General features: G+C 40.2%; 1 protein-coding gene across 2 annotated transcripts in view; it reads right to left on the bottom strand.

The window, feature by feature from the left end:
• Positions 1-26,817, bottom strand: part of ADAMTS19 (ADAM metallopeptidase with thrombospondin type 1 motif 19) — a 145,846-nt gene extending 119,029 nt beyond the window's left edge. For both annotated transcript variants that reach the window (XM_061378761.1, XM_061378849.1), the window contains exons 1-2: positions 26,613-26,817; positions 25,059-25,666 (exon numbers count right to left, since the gene is read on the bottom strand). In XM_061378761.1, coding sequence (XP_061234745.1) covers positions 25,059-25,666; positions 26,613-26,697 — 693 coding nt within the window. In that variant the 5' untranslated portion in view covers positions 26,698-26,817. The remainder of the gene's footprint in view (positions 1-25,058; positions 25,667-26,612) is intronic.
• Between the last annotated feature and the right edge of the window lie 1,045 nt (positions 26,818-27,862).

The raw sequence follows: 27,862 nt of genomic DNA, 5'->3' as shown, positions 1-27,862 counted from the left end.
GCATCTGGGTTAGAACTGTGTGGTCTGAAGAACTGATCCATCTCCCAATAGTTTCATCTGAAAAACTAACACTGCTCACAGCTGCAATTGCAAAAGCTACCAGGATGATGAACTTATCTCATGCAGAGGTAACACAATAAACCATTTTTCCCCCTGCATTCATGTATCCTTGCATTTTCAGTTTCTTACCTGAAATAAAACAAAACTTAAATGTTGCAAGCATATGTCTCAGCACAGTTCAAAGCTCAGGACAATGTCATTTGACAAAAAATTCCTCAGACCCCCTAAGTCAGGATGACTGGATACTTGTTTTGCACTTTATTTATTTTATGCAGTACTTAGGTACAAGGCAGACTTCATCAAATGATCATGATAAAGCATTACATAGGACTAGGAACAGACACTTTCCCTCACAAAGGAAAACTTGACATAACATACTAAGATCATATTAAGATTTCTCACTTTCTTAAACAAAAGCCGTGTGGAAACACCAGCCCTGAACGAAAATTAACCTTTGTCTTGTCTAAAATAAAAATAGTTCACACCTGAAATATGCCAATAATCACGAGAAGAAAGCATATCAGAATTCTTCTGAAATACAAAAGCTGGACCCTTTTTCTTACATCCAATTGGAAATATCATAGATGAAAGATGAAGAATGAAAAATATATCAATATTCTCAGCAATTGCATCTGATAGAAGACATCATAGGATAAACTGTTATGCCACCTCATTTCTAACATCGATGTTAGAATGCACATGTTAATCCTTTCTGCCCAGCATTTCAGACCTAAAAGGACAGCAATTTTTTTCCTATTTGGAGCATATATATTTGACATTCTGTCATGTAGTCTACAACAACCTGAAGTCTACTGCTTCTAATAAAGTTATATTACCATGGAAAGCTATACAAACATAAAAGTGAACTAAATTTGTGAAGACCACCTATGCATATATTTACCAGATACTGGGTATAAGCCAGGAAATGTCGAGATTGGCAAAGGTTTCTTTAAACTCTTACAATACTTTCCTTGCATACCAATTCAGAGTGGCAACTTGTTATCATTCAAAGTTGAAACAATGCAGATTTTTAACATAATAACGTTTCTTGCAGTATTTATACAAATGAGGCATCAAGGGATTGTAAGAAAAATGCATATGTTTTCCTATGAACGGGCATCAATAAGAAAAGAAGAAAATGTACTTTCCTTGCTATCATCACAAAAGAAAAAAAAAAAAGGGGGATGACAGAAGAATATCTACATGTATGTTTCACAATTTGAAATTAAGTCATTCTCCTTTTAATATCACAGAATAGAGATGGGGCACAGATAATACAGTGTCAAAAAGGAGATCTTACATGCCACAAGACAGTTATGAAATAGCATTTTGCCAGTATGTGGTGTTCACCACAGGTATTCACTGAAAAGCAGTAATAAATGCAGATTATATACACAGACTTCTAAGAAATGTCGGAATATTAAGGGGTTTTTTTACCTTTTTAAACAGTTTGTCAGCTCCAAAGGAAGAGTTTCAGTATGATTTATCATTAGTCATTCATGCAGTAGTAGTTTCTAATTCTGTGGTTTGACATGTCAAAGCAAAATAATTCATTTACTAAACAATTCACTATTGCAGTGGGTTGACCTTGGCCAGCATGCACCCTGCTGCTCTCCTACTCCCATTCCCCAGTAGGGCAGGCATAGAAAATAGGATTAAAAAGAAAACCTCATAGATTGAGATAGGCACAGGGAGATAGGGACAGGCAGTTATCGCCATCATGGGCAAATAAAATTTCACTTGCAGAAAATTAATTTCTTGCCGATTAAAAAATATTTGGATAGTGAGAAACAAAACCAAATGAAAACAACACCTTTGCATGCACCCCGGGCAGCACTGAGTGGGTGGGGAATGGGGGAATGGGGTACAGAGTCAGCACATAACAGTTTTTCTGCTGCTTCCTCACACTTTCCACTTCTTCCTTTCCATGGGCTGCTGTCCTTCAGAATAAATTGACTCCAGAGTAGGCTTTTGATGGCCTGCAGGGCCTTCCTTGCCTGGGGTTCTCCATAGAGAGGACCCCTGGGAACCTGCAGTGAGGATATATGCTCCAGTGCCTGGGCACCAACTCTTCCTCTGGCCTTGGTGTCTGCAGGGAAGTTATACTCATTTTATTTCGTCACTCCTCACACTGCTGGACAGCATTTTACCTTTTTTTTTCTTCCAGAGACATTGGCATCTTGGCTGAGGAGCTCAGCTGTGTCATGCACCAGATCTGCTGGAGCCCAGTGGAAACAGCTCTGCGTGGCACAGGGCAGTCCAAGGTGCCATCCCACAGAGGCAATCTGTACAGAGTTACATACCTGTGCCCTTCTTGCAGGTTATTTCTACCAGCTGCAAGTTTGCATGGACACAGGTGTTATCTAATAACGGTGTGTTCCTCTAAACAAGTGGTGGATTTAAAATTTGGTAATTCTCATCTGAAGTAAAGTACCACTGTGTTACATCTTTCCTGTTTTCTCACTACTCTTTTGCCTCCTCATACATTTAACAGCCACCTTAAACTAGACTTTTCTCTTTCATGGACACCCCCTTGTCATGGGGAAAGAGCTTGCGTGCCCTTGTGAAGTTGGAGCTAAGCTGGCGGTGGCTTATGCTTCCGGTAGGGTCTCCCATGCCAGTCAGCTCTCAAATGAAGGGTCAGACAAAGTGTGTCCATGGGCAGGATGGGCTCACTAGCCTTCGGGCAACCATCCTAGGAGAAGGACAACTCCAACTTCAAACCCAGGCAGATGGAGCTCGTATAGCCCTGTAAGGTCATCCATCTAAGAGAAGGATACTCTAATCAAACCTACGACCTGAGGACTTTGCTGTCACCGTCCAAGCTTGCTAGGCCCTGGCAGATAAACCTCAGGTGTAAAGGGTGAGGCCAGTTCTGCGCACGCTGTGCCTCACCTAAAATAAATCCACTGCGCAGGCCCAAAGGGTTTACCCACACTTGCAAAGCCCTGTAGCGACAGGCGAGGGACAAAACGGCAGGTGATAAGGTGCACTGGAAGTCGCAGACCCAACCCTGCATGCAGGCGGTTCAGGACATTGGTCGCTCAAGTCTGACCCAGGAGATGACAGTCTTGTTCGGCAGCATCCTGAATGACCAAGCAGCCTTTTTCAAGGACAGCACTGCTTGCTCCATATGGAGAGAGGCCTAGAAAAGGTGGCCTAACCAAAGCTCATCTCCCCCTCCACCTGGTTGGCTAGCCGCAGCCAACGGGCATCTTCTATTGCGGTCAATTAAAGACAAAGAGACAAAGGCATACACCTGCCTCCAAAGGTGTGTCCAGATTGACACTCGCATGTTGGAACATCAGAACCATGCTTGATACAGTGAACAGTGGGCGTCCTGAGCGCCGTTCTGTGCTAATTGCCCATGAATTGTCACGACTTAACATCGATATCGCTGCTCTCAGTGAAGTTCGCCTTCATGAGGAAGGTAGCCTCAAAGAACATGGTGCTGGCTATACACTCTACTGGTCAGGCAAACCCAAAACTGAAAGTCATCTTTCTGGAGTCGGCTTCATGATTAAAAACTCCATCATCTCTAAACTTGAAAATTTGCCGATAGGTCATTCCGACCGTATTATCTCCTTACGTCTTCCACTACACAATAAGCAACACGTTGTTCTTTTCAGCATATATGCTCCAACTCTGCAAGCTGACCCTGCAGAAAAAGAAAAATTCTACTCCGACCTGCGTCACCTCACTCAAAAAGTTCCTATAGAAGATAAGATCATAATCCTTGGTGACTTCAACGCCCGAGTAGGAAAGAACTTTGAAGCCTGGAAAGGAGTACTAGGCAAGCACGGTGTTGGCAGCTGCAATGATAACGGTCGTCTCTTACTAGAGTTCTGTGCAGAGCAACAGCTTACCATCACCAACACTATCTTCCAGCAGAAAGACAGCTGGAAGACAACCTGGATGCATCCTCGATCTAAACATTGGCACCTTATTGATTATGTTTTAGTGTGCCAGAGAAATATTCGTGATGTCTGCCAGACCAGAGTGATGCCTAGTGCAGAATGTCAAACAGACCACCGCCTTGTGCGTTGCAAACTTAATTTCCACTTCAAGCCCAAACCTAAGAGGGGCGGCATTCCAAGGAGGAGGCTCAATGTTAATAATCTCCAAATAGCTGCAGTGAGGGACAGCTTTCAGGCTAACCTTCAAACTAGGCTTGAAGACCAACTTATAGATTCTTCTCCTGAAGCGCTTTGGCAACATATCAAAAACAGCATCCTGCAGTCCTCCGTAGAATCCATTGGGTTCTCCTCAAAGAAAAACAAAGACTGGTTTGACGATAGCAACCAGGAGGTCCAGGAATTGCTGACAAAAAAAGAGATCTGCTCATCAAGCACACCTCGCTCAGCCACTCTGCCATGTAAGAAAAGCAGCCTTTCGTCTTGCATGTAGCAAACTCCAACAGAAACTTAGAGACATCCAGAACAAGTGGTGGCTCAACCTAGCAGAAAAGACTCAACTATGTGCAGATTTGGGTGACCACAGAGGGTTCTATGAGGCTCTGAAGGCAGTGTATGGACCCACATTCCAGGTTCAAAGCCCCTTACTTGGTGCAGATGGCCAAACGCTTCTTACAGATAAAATCTCCATCCTGAATCGTTGGTCTGAACATTTTCAAACCCTCTTTAGTGCTAATCATGTAGTCCAAGGTGAAGGAATCCAGCACATTCTGCAACATCCGGTGAAAAACGAATTGGATTTAGCCCCTACCATGGGAGAGACTCTTAAGGCCATACAGCAGGTGAAAACTGGCAAGGCAGCTGGGGTTGACGGAGTCCCACCTGAAATATGGAAGCACGGAGGCCAAGCACTTCATGCTAAATTTCATGAGCTAGTTGTGTGCTGTTGGGAACAAGGCAAAATACCGTCAGACTTTCGTGATGCAATCATCGTCACTCTGTATAAGAAAAAAGGTGTCAAGTCAGACTGCTCAAGATACCGTGGTATAACTCTGCTCTCCATTGCTGGTAAAATTCTTGCAAGAATACTATTGAACAGACTCGTACCTGCTATTGCAGAAGAACTACCTGAAAGTCAGTGTGGTTTTGGAGCTAATAGAAGTACCACAGACATGGAATTTGTTCTCAGACAACTGCAAGAAAAGTGTAGAGAACAGAATAAGGGGTTATACGTAACTTTCGTTGACCTCACCAAAGCTTTCGACACTGTGAGCAGGAAAGGCTTGTGGCTGATCTTAGAACGATTAGGTTGTCCCCCCAAGTTCCTCAAAATGATTATTCTGTTACATGAGGATCAGCAAGGCCAAGTCAGGTATGGTGATGCACTCTCTGAGCCTTTCCCAATAACCAATGGTGTGAAACAAGGTTGCGTTCTCGCACCGACCTTATTCACAATCTTCTTCAGCATGATGCTCCAAAGGGCTACAGCAGACCTCGACGAACAAGACGGCATTTATATTCGATATCGTACCGATGGTAGCCTATTCAATCTAAGGCGACTGAAGGCCCACACTAAGACCCTAAATCATCTTGTCCGTGAACTGCTCTTTGCTGATGATGCCGCCCTTGTTGCCCACACAGAAGCAGCTCTGCAGCGTTTAACATCTTGCTTTGCGGAGGCGGCTGAGGTTTTGGGGCTGGAAGTCAGCTTGAAGAAGACAGTAGTCCTCTACCAACCTGCACCGCAAGAAGATTATCGCCATCCCCATATTACCATCGGCGAGTCAGAGCTTAAGACAGTTCAGCAGTTCAGCTATCTGGGAAGCATCATTTCCTTGGATGCCACGATCGACAAAGAGATAGACAACAGAATAGCAAAGGCATATAGAGCCTTTGGAAAACTCCATAAAAGAGTCTGGTGTAATAAACACCTGAAGAAAAGTACAAAGATCAGTGTCTACAGAGCCATTGTATTGTCTACTCTTTTATATGGGTCTGAATCATGGGTCATCTACCGTCATCACCTGCGACTCCTGGAATGCTTTCATCAGCGCTGCCTCCGTACAATTCTAAACATCCATTGGACTGACTATGTGTCTAATGTCACTGTCCTCGAACAGGCAGGGGTCACCAGCATCGAGGCCATATTGCTGAAATTGCAGCTGCGCTGGGCAGGGCACGTCTCTAGAATGAAGGATCACCGCCTCCCCAAGATCGTGTTTTATGGTGAACTTGCCACTGGTAGCCGCAAGAGAGGTGCCCCAAAGAAGAGATATAAGGACTCCCTGAAACAATACCTTAGCCTTGGCCATATTGACTACCATCAGTGGTCCACCTTGGCCTCCAATTGGGAGACTTGGAAGCACACCATACATAATGCCATTGACTCCTTTGAGAGCTCACGAAGAACTAGTCTTGATGAGAAAAGACAACGCAGAAAGAATAGCGCCCCACCTGTACCACCCAAGGAGACCTTCTGCTCTGCTTTTAGTAGCCAGATTTGCCTATCCCACATTGGCCTTCTTAGTCATCATCACGCTTGTAGTAAGCATGGGTAAAGCCCTTCCCAAATCTTCGTTCATGAAGTCAAGCCATGATGATGATGTAAACTAGATTTTAGTAATAAATGGACATAAAATTGCCATGACCACAATAAAATTTTTCCCTGCAGTTACTCTCCACTGTGTCTCATCTGATGCAGATGCACACAGTGTGCAGGGAATGACTGTATGGAGCTACTTCTTCAGGTTCCCACCATACTCCCCCATGCTACTAATAATACTGTCATAGAAAAAATGCACCGCCATCAGATGTAAAAGATGTACGTACAGCTTAATAAGCCTATTACACACATCAGCACAAAAATGTTAATGTCATCTGCAGTATAAAAATTAAAGGTTCACTTCAATGTACAGTGCAAAAGGCAGTTCTTGCTTACTACTTCATTACTTACTAGTTTTGAAACACATCTGGGTAATCTCAGACTCTTTACTATTTGCAAAATGTTCCAGAACTGAAGATTTATTCTTGACTAAAGAGGTAAAATCTTTAATTTGAATATTGGTATCCCACTCTAAAGAAGATTTGCCTCCATGATTTTAAAAGCCCAGATTAAATTTAGTATCATGACTCTAACAATGCCATCAGAACCTGCCTTCAGCTTGTATCATTGGCTACGAAGTCCACATCTTATAATGATCAGCAAGTCACACCTCCAAGATAAAGACTCATCGACGCTCACCATGCCACTCACTAGTAAACAAGCATTCAATACAGACAAAACAAAACTGCAGATGAGATACATTAAATTTATCAATTCTAATCTCTCTCATTTAAGTATCTTTTTTTTAGACAAAAGCACAAAATGCGCTTCCTGAGCTCATAGTGGTGTTTTAAAATCAGAAATATTCCATCACTGCCATTATCATTCCATCATTAGCAGTGAAACTCACAATTCTGACAGAAATTCCTCCAAGTGCTTTGCACAGCTTTCTGTGCAATGTAACGTACTGGTCGTCAGGTTCAAGTGACTAGCTCTTCACATGATAATTCTCTGTTCATCTTAATAGAAATATCAACTGGCTACTAGATTATTGCAACAATACTGCCATATCACTCATGGAGTCCACTTGTTCAGCTTCTGTCACTAGTTCCAGAAAAGTCAGTGCATTTTCAACTACTGTACACTTATGCTTTGATCTTGAAAAAAATCCAGCAGAATTGATATGCCAATTTTCAAATGCTGAAATTACATATTCAAGTCCTTTTTCCTTTCCCTCATTTAAGAAGCTCTTGCCCAGGTTTTGCCTGATTAAGCTGTGACTTAAAGAACCAATCCTCCTTCCCCACCCCCAAACTTGACAAAGGAAAACACATCCCAATACACAAAAAAGCTGTGCATTCTGTGAAAGAGAGAAACTCTGGCAGAAAAGACCACTTGCTGCGAAGTGAACCATTTCAACTTCTCCAGTGCTTATCAGAGCGCTTGGCATTAATACAGGACATGCATATTTTTCATAAACAAATGACACAGTCTTGAAAGAAGCACCAGCCAAGAGGACAAGTGGCTGATTCCTCTAGTGAGGAACAGCACAATGGATTTTCAGGTTTCTTGTTACTGTCTCTAAGTCATAGAAAGACATTTGATCTTTTTACTCTAGCCAGGACATCAAAGAAAGATAATTATACATCACCCATGAAATTGTAGGCTTGCTTACAAGGTTCACTTGAATATTAAAAACAAATTCAGCTAAATGCAACTTGCGAAATCTAATGAAATTTTCTCTTTATGTAATGTGTAGCATGCAATATTTCATTCTCATTATACTACCTCATTTCTTATTGCTTAAATCCTATAGGAGTGAAAAATTAACAAAGAACAAGAAAGTCTACAACAGGCAATGTAAATTGCCTCTGTATTTTAGACGTCTTAGATCAAGGCCAGCACCCCATGTATTCAAGATTTCATAGAGGTTTTCTCACACTTACCCTTGTAACACAGATCCCTTATCAGCTTAGATTTCTTTTTAATGTATTTCCTTGCTGTTACTATTAATTAAAGTAGCTTCAACAGAACTGCTCTATTTTTTTATTTGAAATTATTTTTATGTATATCTGATGATGAATATTTGATATATTCAAATAATTGAAATTTATTTGAAATTTTTTTCTGACTTTTCTAAGAGCTGGTAATCTTTACAATTTTCTAACCTTATTTATGGCTAGTACTTTAGATCCAGCTGATCCTGGTTCTATGTTGTTTTCCTCTTTGGACTGCTTTCCAGGTTCCTTAATATTTACTCTAGTGTTCTTGTAAGAGGTATTCATATTCTATCCCAGTTTCTGCTGTGTGATGATAAGCACCCAGCCTTTAGCTGTTGCTTGATGAAACAGGCTTTACTATTCTAATTATTATTTCAGACACAACTGATTTCCTCTCTCCAAATACCAGCAAACAGAACTACCAGACATATTTCATCTACCATTCCACTGCAAGTTTGTCAAATGAGAATTGACAAGTTTGTATCCCCACTAAATGTCTTTGACCAGAAAGATGCATCTTTCACACCCACATCATGCCTGATGGCTCATAATGATGTTGTGATCAGCAAATACACAATGTTTTCCTCCTCCTGTCACAGGCAGCTAAATCACCAGTTTCTAAAGCAAATCTGTAAATGTAGTATAAAAGCAGTAAGTCACACTAGAAGCCACTTACAGCTTTTGGTCTGTTTAATTCCTCTGTGCCTCCCAGCTCTGAACCTATCACTAGAACAGTCAATTCCATATGTATTGTTTCTGCTCTCCCCTCCTGCTCTCATAAAGCATCCAAGATAGGTTCTTCATGACTAGAACTGTTCAGGGGCTTTCCAGCAAAAGAGAGTTTTTTCCTGAAATATACGGAATCATCAAAATGAATATGCCATCATGTAAAACACTGCATTTTCTCCACATTAATATGAACAAAAGTCACACTGAAAAATAGGCAAAATTTACTGGAAGCTGCCTCTCACTCTGCCAGCTAAATTTGTGAGAGTGGGGATTCACAACAATCATACAAAGTTACACCAAAGGTATATCTTCCATTGAAAGGTGTCCAGCTCTCATGGAAAATAAAGTCTTTAAGAAGTGAGATAGCACAGAACAACTATCAAACACATAATCACACCACCAGGGATAAACAGGATTCCTACCATTTGTTATTTGCAATTCATTATTTTAAGGTCATCATTATATCTGACATTGTGTTTTTACAAAAATATCTCTTCTTGTCTAAATTTTCTCGATCTAACTAGTTTTGTCTGTTGCCTTTGATGCTACTTAGTTTTCTGTATTGTAAGGCATACAACATGTTATGAGCCAAATACAGTGGTGAAAATTTTTTTTTCTAAGTAATGTGTCAGCAGGTTCATTACACTATCGGTAAGCTTTCACAGAGTCTCCTTTGCTAACAAAAAACAAACTTCAAGAAAAAGTTTACTGAAATTAAGTTTAAGTTATTCTTTTCACAGATTTATTGCTTCAACAGCACACTGTAAATGGACTTCACTCTACACTCTTTTTTTTGGCAGCAGTTACCCAGAAGTATAGTTTAATTATAGTTTGCTTTAGTCAGATTAGTTGTGTCAAAACACTGGAAAAGGCTCAATACTTTAAAACCCAGAACTCATACCAAACCCTTCTAAGTCTTGCGCTGACAAGGCACCCCATAATTTAAACATAAGTAAAAAAACTGCAAAATCACTAATACACCATAACACAAATTTCAATATTAAATGTTAAACCGAGGTAAATAAGACACTGATGTTGAGCAAAACCCTATAGTTCTTAAGATGACTCTTTCTGGAACAATCACTACCCTACACAGACTGTTCAAGGAACTAGATGTGCGTATGCTGATTTTCATCTCCACAGAGACAAGTCTAATCTGTTCTGGTATGAGACAATTGAAGTACTTTTAATTATAATTTATTGAAAACTACTACCATAAGGCAATTCTCAATGCTGTGTTCAAATACTTCAAACAGAAATGTTATAAATAACTTCTAAAGTTAAATGTAACATTCCTGTTGCATAGTCTATTTTTCTAAAAAATAGATGTCAACTAAACCAACTACGCAGACCTGAAGATAACTTACACCCAATGTGTCACATGATCATTCCATTACCTAATGATTTATGATAGATACTAGTAACCCTCAAATAATTTAAATCATCAGATAATTTAAAAGTGTGTGTGTGTGTATGTGTGTGTGCGTGCGTGTGTGTGTGTGTGTGTGTGTGTTTGAAGCATGACAGGACAAAGAACATTATCTATGAACCAAGAAGAGCCCCATCATCTTTACTGAAGTCACAGAACAATGGAAATGTGGGTCTCAGAAAGACCAATCACTCATGTGGCCTCATTTTAGTGCCACCCCACCTACACATATAAAATATATGCATAAGTATATATTCATGAATAGTTATCAGCAGTAACATGAAATTCAGCAAGGATGACTGCCAAGTCCAGCTCGTGGGACACATTCACCCCCTGCCATGGTATGGACTTTCTATCGAATGGATGGATGGCAAGCAGATCTAAAATGGAACTGTTGGTCCTTGAGGGCAACAGGCGGATCACGGAATACAATCAAGGGATGATTGTAAATAAAGAGAAAAAGCATAATGAACATTTACATAATCCTACTGAAGTGTAAGAGACATTCAGAAAGAAAGAAAATTTACTCAAATATCTTTTTCCAAGGTATTAGTAAAGTCAATGGTGCTGCAATCCTGCAAGAATAATGGAATATTTCTGTGTATACAATTTCTAAAAGAAAAATTACAGCTTATTCAGTACTTCCTCACTTTAGCATGAATGATCCCTGCAGCTCTGTTCTGCTAGACTTTTTTTTTTTTCTGGTAATAACAGCTGATCTATGCCACTGCTTATATCAATTATCATCACCTCTCACAGAGGGGACATGTACTTGGCTGTGATGTTGTACTGAGCTGATACTGTCCTGATCTCTAAATTCTAGGCCAATTCTATTATTTACTTTTTCTTTGTTTTGGTGTTTTTTTTTTTAAAGTTTTGCATTCTAATCTTGTTTTGTCACTGAGTTGCGATATAAATTTGGACAAGATACTTAAGCTCATGTATTCTTAACTAGCATTCAATTTCAGGAGTGTGTATTTATATGCTCAATACTAATAACCTGAGATATTCAAAACTAGTAGCTATATTTTAAAATGTTGACATAAACCACAATTTAAAGCCTAGTTTTTATTTGCAACATCTATAAAACAATCAATTGCATGCAAACATACACACACAAAAAATGTTTGACAGAAGCATGCTTTAAACGCCTCCTTTTTTTCCCGTTACCAGCTAAAATTGCTATGTAAATAAATGTATTTTCTTACTAAATTGCAGCTACCCACCCAGTTTCTGAATACACATTCTCCAAAGCTACACATCTGTTAATCTACCAAGCGTTTAGGTTCTACACCCTTTAAAGAAACTGGGGAAAAGGCAACAGCCACTATAAGATAGAGGCATGATTTGGTGAGTCTGCAGTACATAAAATTCCATTTTCTTTGACATACACAGTTTTATGTTCACTGAAGAAAAGTATGCCATAAATATATCTTAAAAACCATAAATTCAAAATTATTAACACCTAAAGATTTATACTTGGAAACTACAAACTAAGAAATGTAGACTTGCTACAGGCATGTTGTTCTTTTCCTTATGCAGCACTCTGGAAGTTTAAGAGCTCTTAGGAGAGGTGAATTTATTTTATAAAATTTTTAAAATCAAATTAGCATTTCTGATCCAAGTACTAGAAGCCATTTTTGAAATGGAAAGTCAAATTTTACTTTACATATGTGACAGCCATATGACTTAAAACATATTTTTAAGACACACTGGGCTGAAGACACACTGAAAAAACTCAGTTTTCAAACTAACTTAAATTATAGAACAATATTGTATGCATTTGCTCCAAATGACTATTCAAGGATTGACTAATACCACTAATAAAGACAGCTATTGGCAAGCCAGACTTCCATCAGATGTAAAGCTATTAAATGCGCAGAATATCTGTCACTGCTCACAAGGCACACTCTGAAGTCCTTAAGAAAACAAATACGGTATTTTCAACCTTAGGTACCTAAAACAGTACAGATTTTATGGCAACCATGACTATGTCACAAAAATAACCATCACCTATTCTGCCAACCCACCGTGTAATAAATTACTGGTCTCTGATCATTTCTTCCTTCACTCAGTAGTTCCTACTCTTCCTCTCAGAAGGTTGAACTGATTAGTAAAACTAGTTACGTTCTGGAATTATCCTTGTATTTCAAGTAGTTTTGTTTCTAATACAGAAGAAAGAGAGGCTCTGTGGAAGGGCTAGAAAGCCTTAAAGTTTGTCCATTTATTCCAGCTACATAAGTGGAACTAATAAAATAGGTATCTGTTGCTCAGAAACCTTACCTAACATCAAGTACTTACTATTTTTTAGAATCATCACACTAAAGACCATCCTATGACACTTTCAAAGCCATTGTGTTTAAGCCAGCTACCATGAAGCCCTCATACTACATTAAGAAGGTAACCACATATCAGAAGAGATTTTCTCAATTTTAGAATGTGAAAAGGGAAGACAATTGATGGAACTCTCAATCTGCTTTGGTCTATATAAGCTTAATAAAGCAAGATATGGTATTCTACCCCCTCTGTCTAAACCCTAAGCAGATCCAGATCTGATTTAATATCAGTTTAGGTCAGTGGTGGTGCTGTGATAGTAAAGATAAAGTTACGTTGTATAACTAAGGTCTGATATTTGGTGTACAGAAAAATATACTGCCTATATACTGATGTTAAAAAATTAATTTCTTTTAAAAATAATAATTAATAAATGGAGGTCCAGCTAGTACAGAGAAGTAAACTAGAAAGTAACATCTGTGCAAAAGTGATGAACTGGCCACCAAGCTTATTCCTCTTCACTTGTATGAAAGATACTATTAATCAGAAATAAATCTAATTAAAATGGAATTTATTATTCTAGTAAGAAAATGCACAAACTTTCTGACCAAATCTAAATGGTCAGCTACAATCAAGAACCTTTACTTTTAAAAGAAGTTGTTTAGTGGTCTCCCAGTATTTTGGCCTTCAGGTTTTGTATTTTGATCCACCCTTATGTGGGCTACAGAACTGGTTTATTTTTATGTAGGCTTACGTTTCAAGAAGCTGGAAGGCACAGCAACAGTACAGCAACTCATAAGAGCCAGTTTGGTTCACCAAAACCACAGTGATCAGAGCTGACTGATTCAAACACAGCTTCCAAATGAACTAAAGGAAATAACTACCATTACAAAAGGAATTAATCAACATTAAACAACTACCAAGGCTTCTAAACTAAAGTAAAAAATTCAAAGATAGGAAACACTTGAGTCCCACAGACAGAGATCTTCATTTTGCTTGGGTAATCATTCATTAAACAGAGATTGTATGTGGTTGCATGACCTGAAGTCCATTTTTGGTGCACGCAGCAACTGGCTAATGAATAAAAATGTTTCTTGTCTGTTGACTGTTATGAAATGTTCTGGAAACCCTTTATTTTATTTTGCTTCATAAAGAATGCTGAAGCAATGTCTTCAACCAACCACAGATGACTAATACATACCAATAAAATAAAGCACAATCAAACTGAAAACCAAGATACAATTATACTTGAACAAGCATGGTAAAACCCTTTATTTGAACAATTCAAAGCTGAACTGGCAGAAAAATCCATTTTTAAAGCAGCCACATAACCTGTAAATTATGTCTACCATGTGATAACGGAGTGATGCACAATGTTAACAATCACTCGGTTTTGTTCAATTACATGCTTTATTAGGTGGAACACCACCACTGATTTACTACTAAAAAACCCAAAACAATTCACAATCTCAACCATATCCCCTTTCCAAAATAAATACAACAGCTCCTCTAAAGTAAGACAGGGTTTAAAAAACTTTCTTCCATAAAACTTAAGCTAAAAATACTAGACAACAAACTGTTTTAGTAACATTCTAGATCACTTAGTATTCAACAAAGTTCTTGTAATTATTAATACTGCATAAGAAAGCCCTTTTGCTAAAAATGACTACTCCTAGAAACACCTATGGAAACAGATCACCTATGGAAAAAATCCTTGCAATTAAAGATTCAGGGCTTTTAAAGATGTGTTTCTTTAGATCATTTTGATGTAAGATGAGTAACCTCAACGCTTCTTGTGGTAAGACTAAAAACCACTCTTGGAATATGAATGAATCTGCTGAACCTTTAGCTAATGAAACTCCATTAACCTCATTTCTTCAGTGCAAGCCTGGATTTAATCCCATCAGAATCTGAAATTCTACTTTACGCAGGCAAAAATGCAATAGTACACAAAGGATGAGCACAAGGCATTCTACACTGAGTACCATGCAGGAAATGTAAATGAAAATAATCAGCCACTGTCTACGTAACCTACATTAGACAAAACACCTAGGCTAGTCCCGAAAAGACCAATACAAAGGATTGAAGTTTAAATTGATTCATCCATGTAAAACACTCAGATAAGTGCATACGAATGAGCTACCACTGTTCAGACTCATGTGCTCTCATACCAGCCACAGAGAGATGTGGTACAGCTCCAAAACCTGCCCGTGATTGCCCATAGAGAAATTTAACCTCTGCTAATCCTCACTGAAATACCTATCCATGACTCCATTATTTTGGTTTTCTTCAGAGAGAGAGGCTGAACTGCATTTAAAGACCATTTAATTCAAGGCAACACGTCATGAAACTCAGTTTTGTAAAAATCTGCACCTTGTGGAAAACATAATTCAGGAAAGGAAAATAAATTATGTTTATGGACACAGAACTATAATTTAAAAAATTGAGTTAGTCCATTTGTAAAATAAATTTATAATTAAGTTTTTTATATCTCTATGTAGAATTACATCAATCCAGAACTGATGGCTTCAAGAGAAATAAATAAAGAGAAATAAAAGTAGAGAGTTTGATTTTATGTGTGTAGGAATACACATGGTGAGCAGAATGGTGATTTTATGTGTGTAGGAATACACATGGTGAGCAGAATGGTGTTTTGGTAGTACTATCTTTAGCCAAGTAGCATCAGTCTGACTTGTCACTTTTAAGTAAATTTGTCCACATGAATCAAGCAAAATGAAATAAGAAAGGAAGTATTTTCTGCCATTTCCAATGCAAATGATTTAGTATTAGAAGAAAACAACAATAACAAACTAAAGGGACATAAGAGAAATCCTTTTTATTGTGCTTCCTTAGACAAGAAGAGCGCCAAGAATTTTAAGCATATCTGAATCATAGTTTAACATTTTGTATAAAAGATAGCATTGCTACAGTGGCTGTAGCCATTACTTGGGCACTTCTCACAGCCAGCATTCCCCTTAAGCCCAGAAGGACATAACAGGATATTTACTCTGTGCTGAATCATAAAAAGTCTTCCCCATTAACTGAATCATGTGCAGAAATATCTGTATTTTCCTTAGCGTACTGCTATGTAAATAAGCTTGACCTGATTTGACCCAGTTAAACTTCTGACATCTAATAAGAACTTAAGGTAGCTCAGCTAAGATCATAAAACAAGCATATGCAATTGTTGGAGGATAATCACACAGAAACTAAATAATTTCTTCACAAGTCAGTTTTGGGAAAATTTCTACATTTTTGGATATAAAGCTCCTTCAGAAAGTAATTCTGACTGAAGTACCAGCAGACCCAAGAAAAACATGCATAGCACAGGTTTCCAAAAATTTTTACTTCTATTCACTTACGTGCAGATGCATGCTTATTAGCATCTTCTATGATATCAATTTATCATTCTAAATACATTGTTCCACAACTAACACTAGAAATTTTATTCATTCATTTTTTATTTGCTTACTTATGCCATTATTAAAAGCAATAGAAATAAACAAGAAGACCAGATTGTCCAGGCAATGACAGGTTAACAATGAAGGGTTAACTGAACTGCTAATGTAAAACAGATGTACAACTGATTTTAAATCTAATATAGATATTTTGGTCTATTGTTTTATAAAAGTTTGACCAACTACCATGTGGATATGCAATATAACACGCACATGCATATACTCAGCATATTTCACACTATTTCCATTATATCGCTGTTTCTGCTTAACAAGGAGCAACCAATCAACCCTCATGTCATGTCCCTAAAGTCATTAGCAAGAGACTGAGTAAACCAAGGAAAGGCACTACAAAATTTCTGTAAACATCTCATTCTCCTACAAATCCAAATGGCTTTGACTCATCTCTTTACATCCTGGTAGATCTCTTTATCATGTAGCAAAGAGAGGTGTGCATGGTTTGCATGCTACCTCTACGAGACCATCAATTTTCACAGACTCCTCCTTGAATATCCTCGCCTACCATAAACCCCACAATGACTCTCATACCTTATGCCCTGTTTTTACCTGTTTCCCAGATTCCCTGTTCTTACGGTATTACATCTTGGAAATCATGGATCTTATTTTTCTCCCTATCACAATCTGCATTAACTACGAAAATGAATCTCCATTCTTTAATGTTGAATAAATGTTTTGAAAAATAAAGACAACAGTGCTTTTAAAATAAAATCACAAGGGTTGCAACACAGGGAATATATGTTTCTTTTAAAAAATTCTGGTTTATCTGCCATAGAAGAAACAATCAGCATATATAATGAGATAAGAATGGTCAGAGATACAAGACTTCGAAAAATGCTAATTTCATTTTTTCACTAGCCACAACAGATATAGCTGGGAGAGTCTCTGTGCTCTGTCCTTTCTTTTTAAAACACATTCAGATCAGGGATCAAAACTTCACTAATTTAATTAATGCAAAAACTGTACTCATTGAACTTACCTCTTTTTTCTGGGTGAAAAAGTGAGATTTACTATTTCATTTCTGTATCACAGTCACAGTGACTTGTATCTTGCAAAATAACCAGAATAATTTTATACTTAATAATTACAAGGGGTAGCAATCTAAAGTGATTCACAACAGTCTCAGTTTTTTAAAATAAAGCTACTCTGGGACAGCATATTTCTCAACTCTAATTGTGGCTTGGAAATACATTGCAAAGGAAGTATTTGTACTGAAACTAAGCACTTTAGGAGAACAGCAGGCTATTATAAGCAAGACTGGAAACACAAATCAAACCTGTCTCAGGATGGAGTGATTACATGATTACAGGATAGCTCTTAGAAGAAGAAAGGAATCATTACCACATGGTCTGAGGCATGTTGGCCCAACATCTCACATACCATGCCACAGTGTTTAATATTAAAGGAAGCAGAGATCATTATAGCTCAGAAGTAGTCCCGGGCTAAATCTAAAATGATTTTCTAAACCTTTCAGCTTTACATTACCACTATTGTTCCTATGTTTAAGAGACTTTTCCTTCTTATTAATTACCAAGAGTTCTCAGATACATAAAACAAAAATCCAACCAATGTTGTTTCATCCAGAGAGGTAAAGATGAACAGCAATGCACTGCAGCATCAGGGCTCAAGAAAGAAAACAGAAACGCAAAGGTTTTAGTCCTTTATCTTCCTTGGTTTATGATTCTTGGTGACACTAATCAAACATTTAAAAGAATACCATCTCCAAACTCCTTTTCTTTATGAAAAAAAGAAACCAAAACCAAAAATCAAGGCAAAAAACCCCCACACACACAAAAAAAAACCCCACAAAAAAACAAACCGCCATATTCAGTAGTCTGTTTGTAATTAACTTGCTGCTCAGGGAGGATAAAGCAATGTTTGTTAATAGTGCTTTGCTTGCACATACATGCTGTTTATTCCAGCTGGCCATAGTCACTTTCTTGATGTTAATGATGAGATTTTAGTATTACAGAGAGATTAACAAGAAAGCAGGTAAACCTATGTTGGAGGCGGATGTGTAGTGCCTAAGCATAGAAGTAAACTACTTGTTTTGTGTCATGTTGCAGACCAGACTCCCTAGAAGCCTGGTTGCCCTCCTCTTTTCCACTTTCCACTGCATGTAAATCCAGAAGGAATAACATTTCCACCCATGCCCTACCTAGCCCAACTATTTTATGCTGCCCATTTAAAGATGTCTAAAACACAAATAAGACATAAGTTAGGTCAACAAAGCAAATCTTAGTGAACCTGAGAGGTCTCAGTAAGGGATACTCACAGAGTACACTCATTCACGCACTTCATTCTGCTCCTCTCACAAAGTTTCATTCATTTAACAAATTCACAATGCAACAGTAGGCAGACTGCGCCAAGAAATAGAGTTCAGCATTCTAAACAGGTGAAGAAGCCTCCGAAAAAAACCACATATGATTTCCCAAATCTTTGTCTTGTGTTAGCCCTATTTTTTAAAGAGACAGGATCTAAACACATATTTTACTGCCTGAATTTTTCCTCTCTTTCATTTGAGAATTCCAGGAAGTTGGGTGTATGGAAGGAGGGTGTTCTTCACTTTCTTTAAGTATCATCCTATCTAATTTCGTAATCCTCCTTCTGTAATCTCAAACTTTAACCTGTATGTATCAAATGGACCATAAATACTGCTTGCAATCTTTCCCTCCCCCCCCCCCCCCTTATGAAAAATTGTTGGCAAGTTCTGTTTTCTAATGCTTACCCTCAGCACAAAAGAAGCTGTAATTGCCTCCAATTTCTTTTGGAAAAGAATCTGGTTTGGAAGTTACTCAATACCAATGTGTAACTGCAACATCTTGGAAGTAGGGAGGCAGAGATATCATATTTAGTTGACAACTGGCTTGGTATTTAACCCATTTCAGGTTTGCATGTTGGTACTGTATGGTCCAGGATGTGTCATGTTGTAGCTGTTCTCCAGCTCAACAGAAGCAAGAAGCCTATTAAGTCTCAGAGCCTTACACCAAGAGCTCACAACCTGTAACAGCACAGCTTCCCAGGGCAATTTATGAAGCCCATGAGCTGCTCCCGACACTTGCTCCAAGAACCCCACAAAAGCAGGGATGTTTTACATTGTATGTGCATTGCAAAGCAAATGTCAGGTTCATTATTTGCACCCAATATATTCCCAGTCAGTGCAACCCTAAGCCAGAAAAGGAGTTGAAGCAGGTTAAGTACTGCAGTGCCACCAAAAGGAACTCTACAACCAAAATGTCAACCAAAACTTAATTCAATATAGCTGTCCAACACCTTCCTAGCTGCCAAAAAAATCATGTACATTCACCATGTCAGACACTACTCTCACTGCAGGAATCATTAGGCAGTGTAACTAAAACTACATACCTTGGGAGTTTTCCCACATAAAAATATTGAATAACTGTGGTTACAATCCTTTTCTAGGAGGAAAGATATTAATCCTACCCTCAAAGGTGACTGTGTGCAGAATTTCAGGACTACAGAAAGTTGGGGCTTTTTTTATTTCATTACTATTGTTCTTTTAGAATTTCATTCTGCTTGTTCTGAGTCAACTTCTAAAGTCAGACTGTCCTCAATATATAGGTACAAAATAAAAAATTCCAGTTTTGTAGGAGTTCTGTTATGTGCCTGAATTTGAGGTTCCCATGAATTTAGAATACCCTAAAAAAAACCAAAATCTAAAATACTTTGCATCCATCATCTGTCATTTCCTTACTATTAGCCAATAGCACTAATCTTCAAAACACAGTTTGTCTCAGAAATAAAAAAAAAAATAAAAATCATACATTTCCTGTAAAGTTGCTTCAAGGGCTTTTTTCAAATCTCACTGAGGTATCAAAGGAGCATTCCATCAGCCAAAGAAGACACACAGGTTTTTTTCCACACTCCTAAAAAGTAGGACGTTACCAACAGAATTATTTCTTAAAATGTCCCATGATACTTGGCACATTTCTGCATGACACAGAACCATTCTTTTGTTGATGCTGGCTACATGGATTTGAATGGTGCTCTTTAGATATACGTATAACGCTGGAATAAACCTCTGACTGCTTGTCTATAAAGTATTGATCAGATATTTAAATACCTGCTTCTTAATGAGGCCTACCAAAATCACCATACATTTCTCTAGAGAGCCCTTCCCTGTATTGGGTTGAAGAAGGGTTAGGACCCAAATCACTGGGAAAATGCACATTAATTTTAATTGCAAAAACTATTGGCACTGACTCTAAGGATTTACAGAACTATAAGTATGGTATTGACCATTTCACATTCTTAAGATCCAGTGAAAATACAGAACCAGTCAGATGCATTTCAAAGCTTCTCTCCAGTAAATTATCCCAGCTGGCAATGTTGTCTGTTTAAGTAGATCTCCACACATGTTCTGTTAGACAACCTACTAAGTGCTGCAAGAAACAGCATAGCTGTATGAAGCTGCATTCTCCTGTTCATTGTCTGTGTATACATTTGTTCTTGTTCGAACTTCCTAACAGTCTAAACATAGCCCATTGGTTTAGGTATAAGAAGACATTCAAATCCTTTCTCTACCTAGCCATTCTCTATGTATTGCTGACCATTTCAGTTAAAAATGAAACACTGGGAAAAGCCTTGCCTGTCACCACACTACCTAAGCAATTCAGTGCTGAGAAAAAGCAACATTGAAGGCCTCTCTTTCTGAAATTAAAGGAATAGAGGATAAAGCACACATTTGCCTTTGTTAGAGCTCTCTTTAGGAAAACATAGTGAGACTACTTCAACTTCCATGCTAGTAGCAGACCAGATCATTGATAAAGAACCAGATTTCTTCATTCTAAGTCCACAGAGTTCCTCCTACAGCATGCTCAGAAAGAACTACCAGTTGTAAGTTAAATATACTATGTTACAAAGAAAACTGTTCAACAACATTTAACTTTCTTTTTTTCCTTACTTCAAATATTATGGCAAAAGATAAGCAAGCGGCAAGTATTTCATAACTAATGCTCCAGCTCTGCAATTCATCATTTTCAGAAGAACGGTCTCACTGGCATCAGCAGGGCTGCTTACATCCTGGCATTTTGCTAATGATGAACAGGCAGCAGGCAGTAAGCATACAGACAGAGAATACTTGGAAACCTCTCATTAATCTTTCTGCAAAAGCAGTGCAGAATCCCAGGGAGCTGCAAAAGGATGTAAGAGTTCACAAGTGTTTTACCAGGAATTTGGATAGGGCCATCATCACTGATGATGTGAGCTTTGAGATTACGCCAAGGTCATGGTGATGGAGCTTCTAGACAGGCCATGCATATCTCCAACCTTTAGTTTGATTAGAAAATACCCACTGAGTTACGTTTCCTTCATTTGTCAAGATAGGTTGCCAAACAAAGCCAATCCTGGCAGTCAGAATTTGGTTAGTACTTATCTGGGACTACAGCTCTCATTTTACACTTGATTAACATGGTATCTTCATAACATATTATCACCCCTCCATACTGGTTTTTAATGAACAGCTCAAGAAAAAAATAAAAAATACTGGAGCTCTCAAGAACTCTGAAATAGGAAATAATGGGGAAGCTTTAACATTGTGCTGTATCTTACATGCTTGAGCCAGCTGCAACCAGTGAACTATTCAAAAAGCATCTAAATCCCATTTTAAGGGGATAAAGTGCCTAACATCTGTAATAATATTCTTCTGTCTTTCTGCCTATAGAAGGAGCAGTTCTACATAGACATTTTTGCAATTTCCTGAACATCAGTGGCATGGTCTCTCCATGCCTTGAGAAGTCGGAACAAACACCAGCATCCTAAGATGGATGGCAAAACAATTTCACGTTAGGCCATTTTTTCATTTTATCAAACACCTTTTCACAAAACTAGCCCTGCAGTATCAGCCACACGTCTGTACTGCCATGTATACCCTTCCCTGCACATGATGGCCAAACCTTTTCTATTGGCCTTTACACTTCCTCCTCTGTGGCAAAATCACTATTTCCTATCAGACTACAGTTACTTTCCTTGGTGAATAAAGAGATTCACTAAAACGTTACTATTTAAGGAGCGGAATGGTGGAAGTTTTGTTTTTAACTGAGATGCTGTTTCACACTCAAAAGAAAAATTGTTGAGTGGAATCTAAACTGCACAGTAAGGGACTTACAGCCCACTTGTTTAGCTTTAAGAAGTGTTTGCAACCTAGTAATCCTAACCCAAATCAGCCAGGCTTTGAAACGACAGTACATCAAAGATATTCATACCGTATTTTTGTCCAAAATTTCTTTAACATTAAAAAATAAATTGTAATTGATGTAACTACAATTACATACTTGCAAGTTCAAGTTTCAATGTACTTTTACATCTTAAAAGAAAAAATGTAGTTTGAAATGTTGCTTGGCTATTTTTACAGAACAAGGCCTAGAGGAAACAAAACAGGGTGGAACATGCAATGTATGTATGATGTTTTTTCAAGACTTGGAAATAGAGCAGCTTACATATGTAATAGAGCCCAAGCAATGACTGCATAAAGAATGACAAACAACTTAAGATTTGTTATGACAACTCTGACATAATAGCACTGTGCAATTGGTTTTTTTTTAATATGTGACTTGCCCAGTAATACTCTCAGGAAAAACAGCTGCTTAACTATTTCACTACAAACAAGACTATGCAGTTGGGGATCATGACAACACCAGTCAACATCACCAACAGTTCCCAGTTTTATTTGAGATAGATAAAATAGTTTATATTTCAACTATAGATCCTGTTCCCCTTTTCTGAATGGGGCACATGATCTCGGCACATGCGTGCTTAGACAGCTAGCAGGATCTGAGTAAGCTAGTAAGCTGGTGCCCTCAGAAAATTCTAACTGAATCATAAATTACAAATAGAGGTACTAGGAAACTGGGGCCTGTTTAAACAGTGAATTTTAATTTAAAAATCAAGTTAAAGGAATTACCGATATGCAATGACGTCCATCACTTTTGAGCAGACATTTCTGATAATGATCTCTCCCAATTCCTTTGCAAATATCCTCTAACCTAATTTTACCCATACACAATGTAGAAAGAAGTAAAATTCTAACAAGTACAGGAGTCAAAAGCTTTTTTGAACATAAAAATCCTTCACCTGATTGCTTTCAAACCACCTTCAGCTGACTTTTCTCCACAATTAATTCTGCCACCATGCTTTGGAAAGTCTGACAAAATGTTAATTATTAGATGCCAACCACTTGGAGTTGTGTGAAACTTGGCGGTTTCACTTTGCAGGAGTGCAGGCAAATATTTTATTTGGTGTCAATCCACATATCCTCTCCACCACTTCAATTTGGGTTTTGACTCTTGAGTAAGTCCAAACAGGCAAATGAATAGCCAGTCAAAATTTCCACACTCTACCTGATTTCACTTCATGACCACGCAAATAAATCCAGACATGCATATCTTCATGAATCAACAATGGAACAAGTTAGATGTTCAACTTCGGAAAGAAATACAAGGAAATATCCATCATGTGATTGTGCTGATTTACACTTATCTAGCCACCCAAAAACCCAAGGGTCATGACAATAGTAACTATTCCTAGTGCCACTACCATACCATTTATATTCTATATTCTGTAAAGTGCTGTAGGCATGCACATTTATGATGCTATATAAAGGCCCAAAGTGAGAATAATAGTAGTAATAATTGGTTTTATTTTAAATCTTGCCAGCTTTCTACATCATCCCAGCTGCTTTCTACTCCTTCTATCCACTTCCAATGCCCTGGGATTGCAGCTCACTCTATCACCATTGCTGTCGTCAGTGTCCCCAGTGCAGGTCTTTATCTTGTAAAAATCATGACTGACCCAACAGAAATTATAACAGGTGAAATGTGTTTTAAGTAGGGGAGGTATGCCATGGAAGTAACAACCAGTCAAAGGGTCTGACTGTTTTAACATTTCTGCTGAGAACATACTCACTGTGTACTTTTATGGAGGAACTGAAAGAAAAGAAGGTTGTGGAGTCCCAAATCCAAGTAACTACTCGTACTATATGTGGAAGTTGTTGAGATGGAGGAAAAAGGCCAAAAGGATCAGAGGAGTGAAAGAAATGGAGTAAAGATGAGAAAGCAATCCTAAAATATTGGCTGAAGAAAGAACAAACAGTGTGAAACCTGAGATGTAAAAGATAAGGAAGATAACACAGATGAGAAAGATAACTTTAAAATACAGGGTGGGAATGAAGAAAACCACAGATTACAGATGGACCGGAAGAGAGATGATGATCCAGGGAAAAGGAAGGAGAGTGAGCATGGAGGTAACCAATCACATGCACAGAATGAAGACCAAGATAAAATCAGAGACAGAGATTTAGAAAAGTTGAAGAAAGAATGGCATAGGAATAAAAAGGAGATCCAAAATGAAGGTGTGGGACTGAGAGACAAAAGCATGCCTAGAAATGGGACAAAGCACATAAAGTTCACTGGACCAAGGCAGATGTAAGATTTGAGAAAAATTGTAAGTGGGGTAATAAAAGTATGAATGACAAAATGGTTAAAATAAGGGTAAGCACCGAGGTTGGACCCAAGTGGGTATGAAAGAAGGAAGACCTCAGGAGAGGCATGGGAGTGAAAAGCAGCAGATGAAGTGGACACTCAGACCTTGGTGCTACCCCTGCGTGCAAGGTCATCTTACCAATCCACCACAGGTACTGAAGGAAGCAAAGGAGCCTGGGTAGCGGAGGACAGCACCACTGTAGTAACACACTCTCTCAGGTTGCAACTGTGCAGCACCGGATGGGCTTTTGCCCTCACTGCCAAGCCGCTCCTCCACAGCAAAGCCAGGGGCCAGGAAGCGGCTGTCCCTCTTGAGCAGCAGGTAGAGCTCCCGAGCAAAAGCCGGGATCCTCAGCAGCACCTCATCTCCATCCTCTGCTGCAGGTGGTGGTGGTGGGGATGGTGGTGGTGGCAACTGAGAGGCAGCACCAGACCCCTGGGGCAGAGGGGACCAGTGGTAAAACTCCTGAGACTCGTACTCATCTTCAGTGTCCTCTTCCTCTGCTGCCTCCCCCACAGCCTGCGCCTGCCCGTCCACCGAGGAGGAGACTGAACGCACCTCCCGGGAGCTGCCAGCCACCAGGCTAGGTGTGACAGGGATGCTGAGGGTGCTGCTGCGGTTCCCACAGGGGTTGGCGCTGCAGCCCCCACCACCACCGCTGCCACCTGCCGGCTCCTGCTGGCCCCTGCTCCACAGTGCAGGGAAGACAATCTCCCACTCCTCAGTTTCTTCTGAAGCATGGAGACCTGTGGGAAGGCCAGAAGATGCTTTAAATGAGTGGTGTGCCCAGCAGCACCCAGAGCCTGCCAGAAACGTACCCTGTATCTCCCATGTCACTCGCCTCCTCGCTCCCAGCCCACCAAGCATCCCACCAAGCCCATAGTGGACTCAGTTGCTCCTGTCATCCTGTCCTTACACATGGTAGACAGGCCAGCCACTGAAAGTCCCTGTGCCTGTGTAAGGGTCTGGAACACACCACGATCCTGCTAAACTGTGAGAGAGCTGGAGCTCAAGCTAGGGAGAAATTGTAACAGTAGCTGGGGGCATTCTCGATGACCTCCTCCATGCAGTGAGAGTTGCACAAACGTTTCCTTATTTAGACAAAGTGGCAACTTTTTCATGCAGTAAAAAAAAGTTGCTAATTTAGCAGGGAAAACCTTAACAAAAAGAATTGAAAATGTCAACCAATCTCTCGGCAACTTTTGCAGTACCCACAATGATTTCAATAGTGCTGCCAAACACACACATCCCCACGGCCACACATTTGCGAGTGCATGTACAAGTGTCAGCTGTGCATGCTGCATGATTACCACTATAATCAAACTGAATTCAAATCACTAACTTGTAATGACAGCATATTACACAAACCATATCACAATTTACATAGAATCCCAGCATACCAGTATTATGTTTCTAAACATAAACACACAGCTTCCACCAGCCTGAGATGACAGTTTCATTTACACGTTCATCCACTCACGCTAGGAACAGCCCTTGCAGAGGTGACAGGGCTGCGTATGAAGATCAGCGGATTGCAACGCGCCCTCAGAGCGGGGACTCGCATTATCTGATCGCCCATCAGTTGCAGGGGCCGGGCGCAGTTGTTAAGGCGCCCAACAATGGGCAGGTACTGGCCACTGGCCGCCGGCGGGGCACGGAGGCCGCCCTGTCCCGCGAAAGGCGCGCACTCACCTGCGGCAAGCCCGCTGGACAGCACGCACAGCTGATAGAAAACGCAGCAGACGCGGCTCAGGCGCATCCTCCCGCCCGCCCCCATCAGCTCCGAGCCCGCGAGACACCGGCAGGCGGGACAGGGGCGGCTGTGCAGAGCCGAGCCGAGCCGAGCCGGGAGCGCCGCGGGGCACAGCCACCTGGGCGCCCGCCGAGAAACCGCAGCCGACCGCGAAGCGCGCTTCTAGGCTGGGCGGGAGGCCGGAAAGCACCGGCTGCGCTGGACGTGCAGCGCACGGCGAGGCCGAGCGCGTTTGGGTGCCGGTGTGTGCGGGCTCGTGAGAGAGCAAGCAAGCAGGAGCCCTGCGGCGGGCGGGCAGCTGCGCCCCGGCGGCGGCGGCGACCGCGCTGCCCCCGCCTGCCGCTCGCCCCCACGGGGCGGGACGCGCCGGGACCGGGCCCGGCCGGCCCCGCCCCGCCCCACCCGGGCGGGCACCCGGCGCGGCCCACCTCCTCTGCCTCCGACCCGGTCGCCCCGCCGCTCTAAGCGCCGGCGCCCGGGTGGCTCCATGTGCGGCTGATTTGGGCAGTGCCACGCGGCTACCTTGCGTGCTTCACACTCCGGCGGGCCTGCTGGCAGGAGGCAGGGCTCTGCGCTCTCCGCACAGCCTGCGGCTCAGGGTCAAGGAGCAGCAGAGGCTGCCCGTGTCTGCCTGGTCTTGTGTATAGTCTGATTCTAAACTTCTTGCCCCCTTTACGCAGCTCTGCATGGAAACCCATCACTTTCCACCCCAACCCCTGTCAGCAGAGGAACAAATAAATGAGGAGTCGAGCAGAAGCTTTAAATGCATGTCTAACGCCAGCATAAACTGCAGAAGCAACAGGTAAACCCCGCCCTTTACAAGCCTAATTTACCACAACTTCTGCTGCTTTACCTACTGTTGGTGGTGTCAAAGGGGACCATGATGCCTTTAGGGTAAAGCAGAGCAATGCAGGGTGGAGGGGAAAGCCATCTGTGCCGTTAGGAGTAAGCTACAACGCTGCAGGAATGCCTTCCAAAAGTTAGTTGTATAAAATGAAAAGCAAAACAAACAAACAAAAATCACATGTTAGGGCTCTGAATAAAAAACACGTTTAGACTCCACAAAAGCCAAAGGCAGCTGGAGTTTGCTGTCTGTTGAATTCAATAGCTGCTTGAAACCTATGCTACATGTGTACGTATTTTCAGCTGCCTCCAAACAGGATTTTTGATTACTTGTTTGGTTTTATAG

The sequence above is a fragment of the Neopsephotus bourkii genome, unplaced genomic scaffold (genome assembly GCF_033783945.1).
Source record: "Neopsephotus bourkii isolate Nb327-2 ecotype Australia unplaced genomic scaffold, CSIRO-AGI_Nbou_v1 NB_30, whole genome shotgun sequence".
In the NCBI taxonomy this organism is placed as follows: domain Eukaryota; kingdom Metazoa; phylum Chordata; class Aves; order Psittaciformes; family Psittacidae; genus Neopsephotus; species Neopsephotus bourkii.
Note: the sequence above shows the minus strand (reverse complement) of the source record. Positions and strands in the feature narration are given on the sequence as shown.